A 14338-nucleotide genomic window follows, 5' to 3' on the forward strand; every position below is an offset into this window, starting at 1 on the left:
AGCTGCAGTCAGAGCCCGCAATCTTCTACTAGCTGCCGTGTATAACACGTCTCAGAGCAATCTCCGCTCTATTCATAGGCACACTCATCGGCGAACAGTTCTTTGGAGGCAATCAAATGATATTCTACATGTGTAAGTTGGAGGCTGAGATCAATAGCTGGCTGAGTCTAAAGTTCACGCTATCCCCATCTCGCCGCAGGCCTTACGCTCTTGGCAGCCTTTGTGGCTTGCCAAGCCTCGGAGGAGATTTACCAAATACTGGCAAAAGATTATTATGCCAGCAAGAATCTCATCATCTCCCCCTTCGCCATCGATACCATCCTTAGTCTGGTCTACATGGGAGCTGCAGGCGCTACCGCCACAGAGCTGCAAAACTACCTGAAATTATCGTCAGAGGACAAGCAACTGGTGACCAGCAAGTACAACGAGGTCCTCGACGGCCTCTTCCAGCCACGAGCGGATGGTCCCACCTTGAAGCTGGCAAACCGCATTTATGTCAACGATCGTTTCCGTTTGAAGGAGGAGTATAATCAGGTGGTTCGTGACGCCTTTCATGCTGATGCACAGATGTTTAGCGTCGCCGGCGGGGTGGATCCGACAGAAAGTATCAACAAGTGGGTACAGGTACAGACGAATGGCAAGATCTTGAATCTTCTGGAGCCCAACAGCCTCAAGCCCGACGTGATGGCAGTGCTACTGAATGCTATCTACTTCAAGGGTGAGTGGCAGTCAAAGTTCGATGCCAGTAACACTCAGGAGGGCAATTTCTGGGTGACGGGAGAAGAAACGGTTCCGGTTCAGATGATGTCTCAAACGGGTTACTTTAAGGCCCGCTACTTCACCGATCTCCAGGCACAAGTGATCGAGCTCCCGTACCTGAACTCCAACCTTTCCATGTTCCTGTTCCTGCCCAAGGAACGCGATGGCCTCAGAGCTATGGAGCAGAAAATCTCTGGCTTCTCTCGGCATATGCATTGTATGGAGGCTGTTGTGAAGTTGCCTAAGTTCAAAATAGAGTGCGGCGAAGACCTTAAGGGAACCCTCCAAAAGGTAAAAGAAAAATAGTCCACTATACATGTGCCTCGTTCAACCTCACCCTTGCAGTTGGGAATCCGAGAGCTGTTCACCGACGATTCCGATCTGAGCGGCCTATTGGCAGATAAGGCCAATGGAAAGATCAGCAAATTCGTTCACAAAGCGGTTTTGGATGTCAACGAGGAGGGGGTCGAGGCCTCTGCCGCCACATGTACGTGCGATTTGCTTATCAGACCTGATTATGGGTCTATGATTATACTCACGTACATAAATGTTTATATATTTGGTGATTCACAGATGGAATGATCACCAATCGCTCGAGCTTCACCATGGTGCTTAGCTTCGATCATCCCTTTGCTTTCGTCATACGGGATCAGAGAACTATCTACTTCCAGGGTCATGTGGTCAGCCCCTGAGTAATCGTTATGCTGTGTACGGATGTCAAATTAAACGAAAATATTATCAAAACATATAAACAACAAGCGGGATCGCGGCAAGGGCAGCGACTCTACTTTTATAACCGGTACTCAGTCAGTATAAATGTGAACTTATGATTTAGGTAATTTATACAATATATTTTATATAAAAATATAATTAATCGTCGGAATTAGTATTCTGTCTCTCTCTCTTTTGGAATCTCTGCTCTTAAAAGGTAAGAATTGATGAGAGATGGCGAGCTCCCTCTCAATTTTCAATTTTTCAACTTATCTTGAGAGATGGAAAAAACATAGATTGAGAGAAAGGAACCCCGACTGCTAGTTATGTTTTAGGAAATTTTATTTTCCTTTGCAACATACTGGTTCTTATTTATTTTCATACCCGATGATCAATTCCTACTGATAAAAGTTTTCACCTCGAATAGGCCCTTTTTGACTTGTTGCTTCGAACCCCCAAATGAGGATTTTTTGCGGGAGGGTGCTTATTTCGGCCCACCTGAATTGGAGTACCAAATTTGACCGAGGTCCAAGGTGATCTCAACGATTCGAGCAGTTCTGGAGGTGGAATGGTTCCCAACAAAATAAATGTTCAATTTGTGGTGGTTTTAGTTTTATTTTCTTAATCTCCTTATTTCACTTCTGTTCTCATTTCTCGTCGATCGTCAAATATGGATATCCCTCTTATCGCAGTATCGTATCGCATAAGACTTATCACAGTATAATATCGGGATCGGCTAGGGTTAATATCGGTAAGGGCTAATATGGGGTTGTTTAGGTTTAATATCGGTGTTGCCTTACAAACTATGGAGTTTCGGTGCATACTAGTTATACCCGATACTCAAAATGAGTATTGGGGTATAAAAGATTTGTGGTTAAAATGGATGTGTGTAACGTCCAGAAGGAATCGTTTCCGACCCCACAAAGTATATATATTCTTGATCAGCATCAATAGCCGAGTCCATTGAGCCCTGTCTGTCTTTCCGTCCGTCCGACTACTAGAGCTAGAGCAACGACATTTTATATCCGGACTTCTGTGATATGTCACTGTTACAAGTATATTTAAAAAGGACGGGGATGCCACACAATTTCAAAGATACGAGAAAACCGAAAACGACGAATCGTAGAGGATGACTATATCTTCTGAGCCAGATCGTATAATTATTATAGCCAGAATCAATAAAACAATTTCATTATCTCTCGCTCTGTCTCTCTCTAACACACAGGTTTCATGGTCGGCTTTGCCTATTGCAAAATGTGAGAGACTATAAAAGCTAGAGCAACCAAAATTTTGACCCACACTCCTGTGATATCGGACCTTGACGAGTTAGTTTCAAAATTGCACAATCATAGGGAATCACCTTGTCTATGAGATTGCTGAATCTGGATTAGATCGGATCATTTTTATAGCCAAAAGGAACAAATTAACATGCAATGGCTACGCAGCGCCCGACGACATGTTCAGACACGTTTTCTGTCGCTCCCGCAGGCACACATTGTCGCTCAATGTAGCCATATTGACTATGTATCGGATATATGTACATGTAGAGTTGCGGTCTGCGCAGCAACTCACAACGTTTCCCCTCGGTTTGTTTGCACGAATATGCGATTCATATACAACATATGTACAGTTTTTAATGTTTATTTAGGTCTACAGAAACCCTATGGCTTATTACTCTTATCATGAATTTTATCATGCTTATTCATAGCTACATCCCACGCCCTGCTAAATATTTAATATTCATATTTTTTGTAAATATTTTGTTTTACATATTTATGGAGGCCAGTAGTGCAACTTTGACTTCTTAGCGTCAATCCATCTGTCAATCACCAAATATATAATGATTTATGTACGTTACTATAAATCGTAACCATGTTCATGTGTGAACACCCGTAGAAGATAGAATAAATTTTCTAAATTCAAAACATGTCAGCTGAAGAATAAAGCGTTTATTGCAAGATTTTTCATTGTGAGAATGAGTTTTAAAAAGGCCTTCATATAAAGCCATATATTTACGTAGATACATATGTACATGTTAAACTGCCACTTTAACGTCCTCTTTTATATAATTAAGCAGTATCGTATCGCATAAGACTTATCACAGTATAATATCGGGATCGGCTAGGGTTAATATCAGTAAGGGCTAATATGGGGTTGGTTAGGTTTAATATCGGTGTTGCCGATTTATTAGATTTTCATAGCTCATATTGTATATCAATGGAATAATCGTTCATAAATGTATTCTCAGTTATACAAATCTAATGCTTATTGAAATTATTAAAACTTATATATTAAAAGAGGAGATATTTTTTGAATATTTGAAGTGAATCTTCAAATTCCAATTAATTAAATTCCAATTCAAATTACTCGAGTAAATATACATGTCAAAATATGTGTTGAAATAGAAAAAGAGACAACACGTCAGCTGTTCATTGGCTAAAGGCATTGAGGCTAAAGAAGTCAGTTTTCTCTAGAACGTCGGGCTGTATCTATCTCTCTGGCTGAAGTCCGGCATTCTAAATTTACTAGCATTCTAGTATTGGGAACTCCGACTATCAATTCTTCGTATTTCGTAGGTGTGGAAGTAAGTAAGATATATATATTTTTATATAGAAAACTGTTTCAATGTCAATGTTGTTGATGCTTAGTTCTAAACAAAATGACATCACCGTATGCCAAAAAAAGAATAAAGAGCACCAAAGAGAGTGCGTGCGGAAAGAGTGGATATTAAGGGAGTATTCCAGCTTCTCAGTATCTTGAGAATTAAGAGAGAATTTTTAAGAGAAATGCGTGTGGCTGAGAAGCATGTTAAAACCAGAATCAGCACAGATAACGATAAAAATAAAAATATTTCTGTAAGTACGTATATAAGGAGATCACGGAATTTGGGTAGATCATTCAGCTTCATCTTGTTGGGTAGGAGACACTAATTTTTTATCGTAGGACTTCCCATCTAATCACTTTGTGTGATCCTTTTTCCCAGCTTCCGAGCACACAGCATCCAAGGCCGCACTCTCACTGTTGCTCCTCCTGGGCTCTGTTCTGACTATGGCCAAGTCCGTTAACAATTCCAGTAGCTCCGCAGGCGATGGAAAGTTTTCCTTAGAGCTTTTCGGACACCTGGCGAAGTCGGAGGCTGGTGGAAATCTCGTGTTCTCGCCGTCGTCTATCAGGACAGGCCTGGCTTTGGCCTACCTAGGCTCCGAGGGCACGACTGCAGAGGAGCTGAAGCAAGGCCTCGCATTGGAGGGAGCCGACAAGAATGAGGTTGGCCAACGATTCGCTCAGCTCTTGGCCAAAGGACAAACGAAAACTAAGGAGGATGAGGATGGCGTGCAGTTCAACTATGCCAACCGTCTCTACGTGGCTGAGCGCTTCAGGCTGGCCCAGGCCTATCAACAATTGGCCGCTGAAGGCTTCGACGCAGCTGCCGAGAAAGTAAACTTCGCTCAAGGCTCGAAGGTGGCCCAGAAAATAAATTCCTGGGTAGAAGGGCAGACCCATAATCAAATTAAGGACCTCATTAGCGCCGATTCCCTCGACGCTGAGACGGTCGCCATCCTGATCAATGCGATCTACTTCAAAGCCGACTGGGTGCACAGTTTCGCCGATTACAAAACGGACCTGCAAGACTTTGTCCGCCATAATGGAGCCAGGGTTAAGGTGAACACCATGTATCAGTCCGACTTTTTCAGGTACGGCGAGCTGTCCTCTCTGAAAGCAAAGGCATTGGAAATGCCCTACAAAGGCACGGACATTGTGTTCCTGATCATTCTGCCTCTGGAGGAGCAGGGACTGCCCGAACTTGAGCAAAAGCTTAGTGGACATGACCTGAACGTGATTAGTTCGCAGTTGACCAGACAGATGGTGGAGATACAGCTACCCAAATTCAAGTTCGAGTTCGATGTCTCCCTGAAGCCTGCGCTGAAGGAGGTGAGTATGAGTAGGAGAAGGAGGAGGATATGAGAACCGATGTGTAGCCGATGCATGATGCTTTCAGTTGGGCATCGAAGCCCCGTTCGGTCCTCAAGCTAACTTCAGCAGCCTGCTCCAGACCCCGGACCCCCTGAAGATCACCGAGGTGAAGCACAAGGCTCTCATCGAGGTAGACGAGAACGGAACCACTGCCAGTGCCGCCACAGCAGTCAAGTTCTCACTAGAATCTGCCTTCATGGGGGAAGTACAGCAGTTCACCGCAGACCACCCCTTTTTCTTTGCCATCAAGGACGCGCAGAGCACCTACTTCTTGGGCCACGTTAACCAGCCCTAAGCTAAAGTTTCGTTGCGGTAAGTGTTTCCAATAAATTGAGTGAAACTTATGAAGTTCCTGCGGTCAATAAATGCCATCTGATGTCAAGTGCAAAAGACAGACGAGTTGTTGATTAGTTTCGGTTGCATAATGCTGAGGGCCACGGCCACGGCCACGTGAAGATGCTGTGGCTGTAATTAAACTCTCCCGAGCTGCAGTTGACATTGATTTGGGAGGCGGACTTGGTCTTGGTATGCTCTTGGCCGTGCGCCCGCCGCCCGCCTGACAGTTTGGCAATACTGTATCAGTCCGGCAGGTGTGTACACGTATGTGCAGCGGGCCATATATCAAAGTTAGTATAGCTATCAATCCATGACACAGCAGGCAGCAAATGGAGAGAGAGAAGGAGGAAAGAAATACGAGAATCTGCTCAGGGAAGAGGAAAAGCTGGGAATTTGAATGGCAGTGGTAAGTGGCCAAAGACCAAGCACACGGGCACACGGGACTGATGGACACACGAGCACACGGGCACACGGGACAGATGGAGACGCAAATGGCCGAAACTGTGTTGGCAATTTGCTGCAATCATCTACATGCAGCTTACAATTCCCCTTGGTTCGCACTCCCCACTCCCACACCTCTCGTGTTTTTTCCGAGTGCATCTAGATTGCTGTTGTCTGTGCTTTTTGTTGGCTACTTTTTGGCAAGCGAATTGTTGGCGTGGATTTCTCAAGACCCTTGACGGATGATAGTCCAGGACACACACACACACACACACGAGAATCGGATCCTTTTGGCCTGACCTCTTGTGGCAGATATTTGCATGTTTCTAAACAGGTGTAAATTAAATTTGACAACTTTTACGGCTGCCTGGGACAGCGCTGGACAAAGGCCGTCTGTCTGCCTTTCTGCCTGTCCTGTCCTTATGCTTGTTGTCCCTGGTGGCAGATTTAATTCAATTTTGTGAGTTTTACATTGCTTTGAGGGCAGGCCATAATTAAAGTTTATTGTTTGTCGATTCATGTCGAACAGATGCAGCTGACATGCAGGAGAGTGTAGCAAATGAAGCCGTTGTGCACGCGTTCAGAAAAATGTCAATTAAAACCATGCGGTTGCTTTGTTTCATCCTGTTGAATTCAACAGTTTCTTCCACTTCTGTGCCACTGTCGAAGGTCGCTGCGACTCAGGCCGCTACGCGTTCTCCCTGCACAGCAAATGTCGCTAATTGGTGGCTAGGGCAATGCCAAAAACTTCGACGGCGTTGTCGTTGTCGTTGTCCTGGGCAACGCTTCGAGTTTCCGTCAGCAAATTGAAATTGAAATGACAACGGGACAGAACGGAAACAAAAGACAGGAGGAGCCAGAAGGAGGTGGAGCAGCCGCAGTTCCAGTGCGAAATGAAAGGGAAATGCAACTCGCGAATCTGCAAATAAGAAATTTAACGACAACACCCAAGGCTGGGGCTGATGTGGCCTCAGAGGTAGCTCCTGCAGGTGGAGTGGTAGGGAAACTGATACGCTTCCCCGGACCTTCCTGGGCCACTGCCTGCACGTGGGGGGTCTTGCATGTGTGGGCATTCCTGCGTTTGACAGTCCTGACAGCTCGCTGGCTCATTCTGCCCAATTGACGGTTGATGGCTGATGGCTGATGGCTGATCCAGCATGTGCAGCTGTTAGCCCATACTGTGGATGGTGATGGCAGTCGTAATTGTGCAATTAGTTATCAGTTGCAGGTGCACTCAAAGGGAAAACAAACTACTTGTTTGCGTTTTTTCGCCCAATGCATAATAATTTTCCACATGAGCGAGTGACCGCAAAAATTCCAAACTTCATGGCAATCCTTTCAGCCACCAGGTGGCCTTGTACGTATGCACACAGTTATTCCATATGCAGCAGGCAGCAGACAAATGGAACTGCCCAAATTGTATTTGTAACTTCTTTCAAGGACGTATGACAAGTTTGGTAATTAAGGAATTATGTCAGCCATCCAGAGTGTTCTCTAACCACCTCTCCACCTCTTTATACGAGTGAATGCGAGTATGTCTGCTGGAGGCAAGGCATATCTTGATTGCTTTCGGTTGCCTTGGTTTTTACACACACATATGTATGAATGAGTCGTGTGTTGTATATTGCAGTTTTGCAATTGGCATTTAATTTTCAGGAGTTACTCTGTTAGGACCGAATCATCTTGCACTGTAAGGACTCCCAGTTGCAAGTGAAATATTCATTGAATACAGGGACAAGGACCACCCACAAAGCGTAGACTCCTGCAACACCCCCACCGCACCTCACCGTACAGCACCACACCACACAGTTACGTTACATGGCCAGGGCACCACAAAAATGATAATAAAATACCAACACGCTTCGGTGGCTACTGGACACAATTTACCGCTCGTCTAGGCATCGTTGATTCCGGGCCAAAAAGGGGCGAAGCGTCAGGGAAAACAAGCTAACGCTCTCCTCACGGACAACAGGACAACCGGACAGCTGGACAGCCGGACAGATGGACAGCCGGACAGCAGCTGCCAATGTGCGTATCTGGACGAGGCAGGTTAATGAAATACTTCAGCCTTTTAGCTGAAAGTTGCCTGCCTGTCTAAAGGGCATCGCTCCTCTACCGGATGTCCCTTTTTGTGCCCTGGCCGACTGTATGTGGGCGGGTGTTTGGTTGAAGCTTGGGGCGTTGCGGAAAAGTGCAAAACATTGTTAACACTTTAAATTTAATACCTGCTATTGAATATTAACGAGGAGTGCAAATGCAGGATATGCTCAGAGGCAGGCAATTATCACGCATACGAGTTGCCTTCCACTTCTGTTTCCTCTACGCTTTTCTTTGGTTAATTAACATTTGTTGGCCAATATTGGCACAAGCAGACCCACAGCCATTCAAAATACAAATGAGAATCTGTGCGAGACACGAGAGAGGCTTCATTCAGCACGGCTGTGCCTTTTATTTCCGATTCAGGTGCGTGTCCAAACATTGCCCACTTTGAGTGGTTCTTCTGAAACCTCTTTACTCTAATGGACAGCCACAAAGTGGGGGGAGAATGCAAAAAATGCTTTAGTTTGTCCACTTATAAATTATTGCTAGGTTACCCTTTCCGGCCAAAAAGGATTAAGAACAAGCACGTGGTGCACAGATTCTACAAAGCTACAAAAGTTTCCCCTGAGATATTTCGCTAATAATTAGATGCCAATTCTCCCAAAACGCACTCTGGCCTTCTCCCAAAATTAAACTGTCACAGGAATTATTACTACCCAAACACGTTTGATAAGGCCTGAGGGGGGATGAGGCTACACAGCTCGCAGCCTTTCCAGCATGTTGGAGGCATTAGCGTCAGTCGAAAGCTCTGGTTCTGAACCCGACTATTCTTAGAGAGGTCCTGTAGGCAACCTCGCAGACGCCTGCGCCTTGGGAGCTTGCAAGGCTTGTTGGGTTGCATGTCCAACCTGCAACATGTTGTGTTTTGAATGCCTCGGCGGCAAGTGTCCGTGTCCTGGCCGTATAAAAAGAACGACCCGAGCTGACAGTCGAGTAGTTTGAAGCTTGACAGCAACGCGTGTGTTCCGCGATCGCGAACAGAATCCTCTAAAGGAAGCGCTGAAGAAGCGACGGTTACACTTGTAGTTTTTCGTCCAGTGGTATTTTCCAGGTGTCTGTGGCTTTTGTGCTCGTGATCAGAGATTTGCTAGAACATAAATCAGAAGTTTAATCAATCTCACGTGCCGATTTGCAGTTTTCCCACCAGTTTCGCCAGTTACTTCGAGGTGATTAAGTATACGACAGGTAAGCCAGAGGCACAGAGCCCACAGAGGCTCCTACTTTGACCTACAAAGACCTGCAGGACATGTCCCCAGTAGGACTGTGTGTATGTGTGGGAACGTGCGGTCATTTGGAATGCGTCCAGGCACCGTCCATGTCCATCCTCTCCTGCATTTTATAGCCGCATTAAAACATAAACAAAGATAGTGGCTGAAACAAGAACGAGGCACGTTCCGCCTGCGAGTGCGAAAAGGCAAAAGGACTTTAAAGTGCCTGAGAGCAGAGAAGGAACGGTTATTGCGGAAAATTCAAATTTTTCGCATTACTCGTATCTTTGCCGCCCCCCACCACCATCCATAGGTGTCTTCAATATCCAATTTTAACGGCAGCATCCGCTGGAATAATAAAAATTTATCGCAGGCGCATTAAATTTGTAGCTGCCGCAACTTTCACTCCGAATCTTTAGGTTATATTTTTTTGGAGGAGTAGAGAAAAAGAGTCTTTACGCCTGTTAACATCTCTAAGTAAGCTCTAAGTTGCCTGTAGATCTGTGTGTTTGTGTGTTCCGGCTGGGTGGAAAACGCTGTGCCATGTTGTGCATTTTTATTACGATTACACACGGCTCGCAAATTAAACAACTGCGGTAGCGGATTGTGTTTTTAAAAAGTTTTTATTTTACTTCGAACTTCACTGATATAGATTTAAGTAGAGGGTCACAAAGGAATTCCGGGCCAAGGGATTGCGCGATCTTAATATTTAGCTAGACTTTGCGGTGTCGCTGCTGGATCAAGACTGATTTGAACTTTCTGATCTTTGCATCGTTGATCCCTTTCGGGAATCGTTTTTCTATAAACATTTCAATTGATTTCGCCATCCCGAGTATTAGATTTCGTCATCCAAAGAGAGAACTGTAAAAGGCCTAAAGTGCAGGATCTGCAGAAAGCCGGGAGTGAGATTGTTTATGAGAAGCCGGGTGTGGGCAAACATTGGTTTTCCATTTAGGCGAGTGTCAAAGAATGGGATTGCGGCGGGGGCGCTTGAGATTGTACATCTTAGAAATCAATTAGGCGGAGGCCCAAGATTGAAATTGTTTTCGTTTTGGAAAACCAAAGATTGTTTACAACTCGTATAAGAGCTCAATGGAATTGGGTACGTTAACTCCCCCCATTCTTAAATGTTTCGTCCCGATACATTTTGAAGTTCTGATAGAGCTCTAATTTCTTCTGACAGTATTTGAATGTTGCTTTCCACTATTTCTTCTGACGGTATTCTTATTGATTTAATAAGTACAAATTTGGTTAATTTATAGCAGAAGTAAAATAACATTAACAATATCAAAATGATTAAAAATAATGTTGTTAATGGTAAGGCCGTATTACCTAATGTTATAAGGGGATTTAAAATATTAACATTATCAAAAGAAAATTGCTTATCATTTGATTGTATATAATCAACTAATTCAAAATCGCTATATCTATGATGCGATATATATTTTAGAATTTTACCCTTATCATTTATGTGGCTTATATTATTTATTACAATTGTGTTGTTGAATATAAGGAGATACGATCCTAACAAAGTAGTATTGTCTACGATATTTTTGCCTGAAACTAATATGGCACCATCCTGAATGATGTCTATTTCTTTGTTTTTTTTCCCTTTTTTTAGTGCAGTTGGCTTTAAAGCCATTAAGTAAATTGGTGAAACAGGTACTCTTTAAATTTATTTGTGCGTAATTGTTAAAAGTTTCACTTTTAAAATTATTCATTAAATAGTATTTCTCCTTACATTCACAAACTTTTTCACTTATAACTAACATTCCATCATTTTGTGAGATGGCTCTTGCATGGTAAAACTTGCAAATATCTTTAATTTGAGGATATTTTATGTAAATGATTATTAAATCTGCATTTCGAATTATTTTAACCGTTGCAATGTCCAACAGATCAGACAGTTCAACATTATGTTTTTCATGCTTATAAATGTCCTCTATTTCGTTTTTATTTAAAATTTTTGTATTGAAAATGTTTACTTTTAAGAGGGTTATGGTATCAACTAAATTTAGTAGGTCAAAAGTTATTAATTTTAAACGATGCTTTCTCAGTATCGTTTCTTCATTGAAGATGACATTCTTTAATGAATTTGATAGCAATTCAATTTCTTTGAAAAATTTGGAATTTATTACAAATTGTTTATTATTATTTTCAGTTAATTCATTTACTTTATTTTGTATTTTCAAAAAGTCGTCATGATCAGGGCTGCCTGCTATCCATTTCCAAATGGTACCTAATTCATTTATTCCCCTTTCTTTCCGTTTTGGAACTAATTCTGAAATCATTAATTTTAATAGACTTAAGTCCATTGATATTTCCCACTCATCGTCTGAATTAATTGATTTGTTGACATATTTGGATTCTTTATCAATTATCTCTCTATAAAAACTCAAATTAGTAATATGGAAAAGTTCAGCGTATGTTTCATAAGTGTAAACGTCTCTGTCGTCTTTGAGCAATAGATAGTCACTATGCGTATAGTCAATTACTTCCGCAGTCGTCAATATAACAAAAGTCAGTATTAGTATATTCGCATACATTTTCTGGAAAAAATATTTAATATTTGATGTTATCTTTATGTATAATTCTGTTTCTATTGTTGATTATAATTTTATTCGGTCGATTTTCCTTAACTACCTGCTTTTTGTATCGGGATTGAAGTTTATTTCTTTCCCCGAATTTCTTTTCATAGACTACTTCTCCTATTTTATAATCTTTTTCTCTTCTATCTTTGTTATGTATCTTAAGCATTTTGGTCTGAGCTTCCTTAAGTAATATTGGATTATGTTTGTGTTCTATTTTGTTATACAATATGTCATATGGCATTTGATTGGTCGTTGAATGTATCGTCAGGTTATATTTCAGTGCCGCCCTTATTATTATTTCTGAATAATCTGTTAGATTTAGTTCATCCTTGATGCACCGCGCTATTTCTGTTAGTGTGGAATGTACCCTTTCTACCTGACCATTTGAGGTGCTGTGTCTGGGATCAGCATAATAAATAGTTAAGTTACTTCTTTGTATGAATGATCTAAATTGTGCTGAAGTAAAGCTTGGTTCGTTGTCAGTCATTAATGATGTTGCTAACGGAAAGTGTTGTAAAATTTCCATTACCTTATTTTCAATGTTTAATTTACTTTGAATTTCCTTGACCACCAAGTATTTGGAATAAGAATCTATACAAGTTATGAATGTTAGGTTTTGGGCATAGTATATGTCTAAGTGTAATTGATCTCCTTCTTTTGCTGGAATGGGAGCTTCCCCAATTGGAATTTTTACAGGGTGTCTCCGATATTTGTTTTTGTTACAGATCTCACAATTTTTTATATATTCTTTTAATTTTTTGTGCAGGTTTGGCCAATAATACAGCTTAGTTATTTGTTTGTAATTTTCGTCTAGTCCTCTATGGGCTCTGCAATGTGTTTCTTCTATAATTATAGCTTTATCTTCTGAATTTACTACATCTTGGAGGAACTTTCTTGTGAAGAGAAATTTATTTATGAAGTTTTCCTTTAGCTTATTTTGGATAAGGTATAAATCTTCTAAAGTGCAGTGTATTCCTGTGGTTAAGTGAGGCTGAATAAATTCTTTTAAAATGATTAGCAGATTGTCAACCGTATCAAATTCAATAATATGTCGGGTATTTTCATAAACTCTTACTAACTCATGAACTGTGAATCTCCCTTGCGCTAATAGTAGCTGCTGTTTAAATTGGTTTAGAGGCTTGCTAGTCTCTTGAATGACGTTTTCGAAACTACTCTCTGCTGAATGCTGAGTATTTATGTCTGATTCTGATTCTGTCTGGTCGACATCACTATCTGTCATATGATTTATTTTAATCCGAGATAACGCGTCCGCTACTACGTTAGTTGAGCCTGGCTTATAAATGATTTTTGGTGTGAAACTTTCTATGAAGTAATACCAACGTTTCATTTCAACATTTGGATTTTTTTGCGACATTGCAAAGGACAAAGGTTGGTGATCTGTATGTATTTCAATTCCACTCACTCCGTATAAATAATTTCGCAAATTTTTTAATGCCCATACAATAGCTAATAATTCTTTTTTATTAGTAGCATATAATTGCTCGGTTTTACTTAAAGTTTTAGAAATAAATGTTATGGGATTCCCATCTTGCGACAAAACTGCACCTATTGCTATGTCCGATGCATCTGTGGTTAATGTGAATTTTTTATTGTAATCTGGTTGTACTAATTCAATATGTGCTATTAAACTGTCCTTTAAATTATTAAATGCTCCAATTGCTGGTTCATCCAGCTGTATTAATGCTTTCTTGGATGCCCTTCGTGAAACTTTCCCATTTACTCCGCTCAGATATTTTGTTAAAGGTTTGGCAATTGTGGCATAATTTCGGACAAATTTTCTGTAATACCCTGTTAGTCCTAAGAAGCTACGTAGCTCTCTGATATTTTTAGGAATTGGATAGTTTTGTATTGTGGAGATTTTGTCTGGATCTGTTTTAATGATATTTTGGGAAACAATGTATCCCAGAAATTTGGTTTCCAATTGAAAGAATTTAGACTTTTCAAGTGAAATTTTCATGTTAGCGTTTTGCAATATCTGAATTATATGAATTAGATCTTTATAATGTTGTTCTATAGTTTTTGAAAATATTATTATATCGTCCATATAAACGTGACAAGTTTTCCCAACTTGTTCTCTAAGTATATCGTCCATTGCCCTTTGGAAAATTCTGGGAGCGTTCGTCAATCCCATAGGCATTCTTAGAAATTCATATTTGCCGTTATTTATGGAAAAAGATGTTTTTTCAATATCTGATT

General features: G+C 41.3%; 2 protein-coding genes and 1 long non-coding RNA gene across 6 annotated transcripts; all 3 read left to right on the top strand.

The window, feature by feature from the left end:
* Nucleotides 1-40: 40 nt before the first annotated feature.
* LOC6590794 (serine protease inhibitor 42Dd) lies at nt 41-2086 on the top strand. Of its 2 annotated transcripts, XR_003408553.1 has the most exons (5): nt 41-132; nt 200-1050; nt 1105-1246; nt 1333-1594; nt 1898-2086. XR_003408553.1 is itself a non-coding variant. In XM_026987108.1 (4 exons), the coding sequence occupies exons 1-4, from the start codon at nt 117-119 to the stop codon at nt 1449-1451; spliced, it is 1128 nt and encodes a 375-aa protein (XP_026842909.1). In that variant the 5' UTR covers nt 41-116; the 3' UTR covers nt 1452-1642. The 2 variants fall into 2 exon arrangements, 1 of the variants encoding a protein (XP_026842909.1); XM_026987108.1 differs by lacking the exon at nt 1898-2086 and having other exon boundaries at nt 1333-1642.
* Nucleotides 2087-3881: 1795 nt separating this feature from the next.
* Nucleotides 3882-5828, top strand: LOC6590954 (serine protease inhibitor 42Dd). Of its 2 annotated transcripts, none has more exons than XM_026985775.1 (3): nt 3882-4054; nt 4454-5403; nt 5471-5828. In XM_026985775.1, the coding sequence occupies exons 2-3, from the start codon at nt 4519-4521 to the stop codon at nt 5738-5740; spliced, it is 1155 nt and encodes a 384-aa protein (XP_026841576.1). In that variant the 5' UTR covers nt 3882-4054; nt 4454-4518; the 3' UTR covers nt 5741-5828. The 2 variants fall into 2 exon arrangements, with proteins under 2 accessions (XP_026841576.1, XP_026841575.1); XM_026985774.1 differs by lacking the exon at nt 3882-4054 and adding an exon at nt 4128-4386.
* Nucleotides 5829-5962: 134 nt separating this feature from the next.
* On the top strand, nt 5963-6678 carry LOC113565185. 2 transcript variants are annotated; one of them, XR_003408508.1, is made up of 2 exons: nt 5963-6035; nt 6082-6678. It is a non-coding gene; the product is annotated as an uncharacterized LOC113565185 (long non-coding RNA). The 2 variants fall into 2 exon arrangements; XR_003408509.1 differs by having other exon boundaries at nt 6101-6678.
* The last annotated feature ends 7660 nt before the right edge of the window (nt 6679-14338 follow it).

Source organism: Drosophila persimilis, unplaced genomic scaffold (assembly GCF_003286085.1).
Source record: "Drosophila persimilis strain 14011-0111.01,24,50 unplaced genomic scaffold, DperRS2 tig00000002-arrow-pilon, whole genome shotgun sequence".
Taxonomy (NCBI): domain Eukaryota; kingdom Metazoa; phylum Arthropoda; class Insecta; order Diptera; family Drosophilidae; genus Drosophila; species Drosophila persimilis.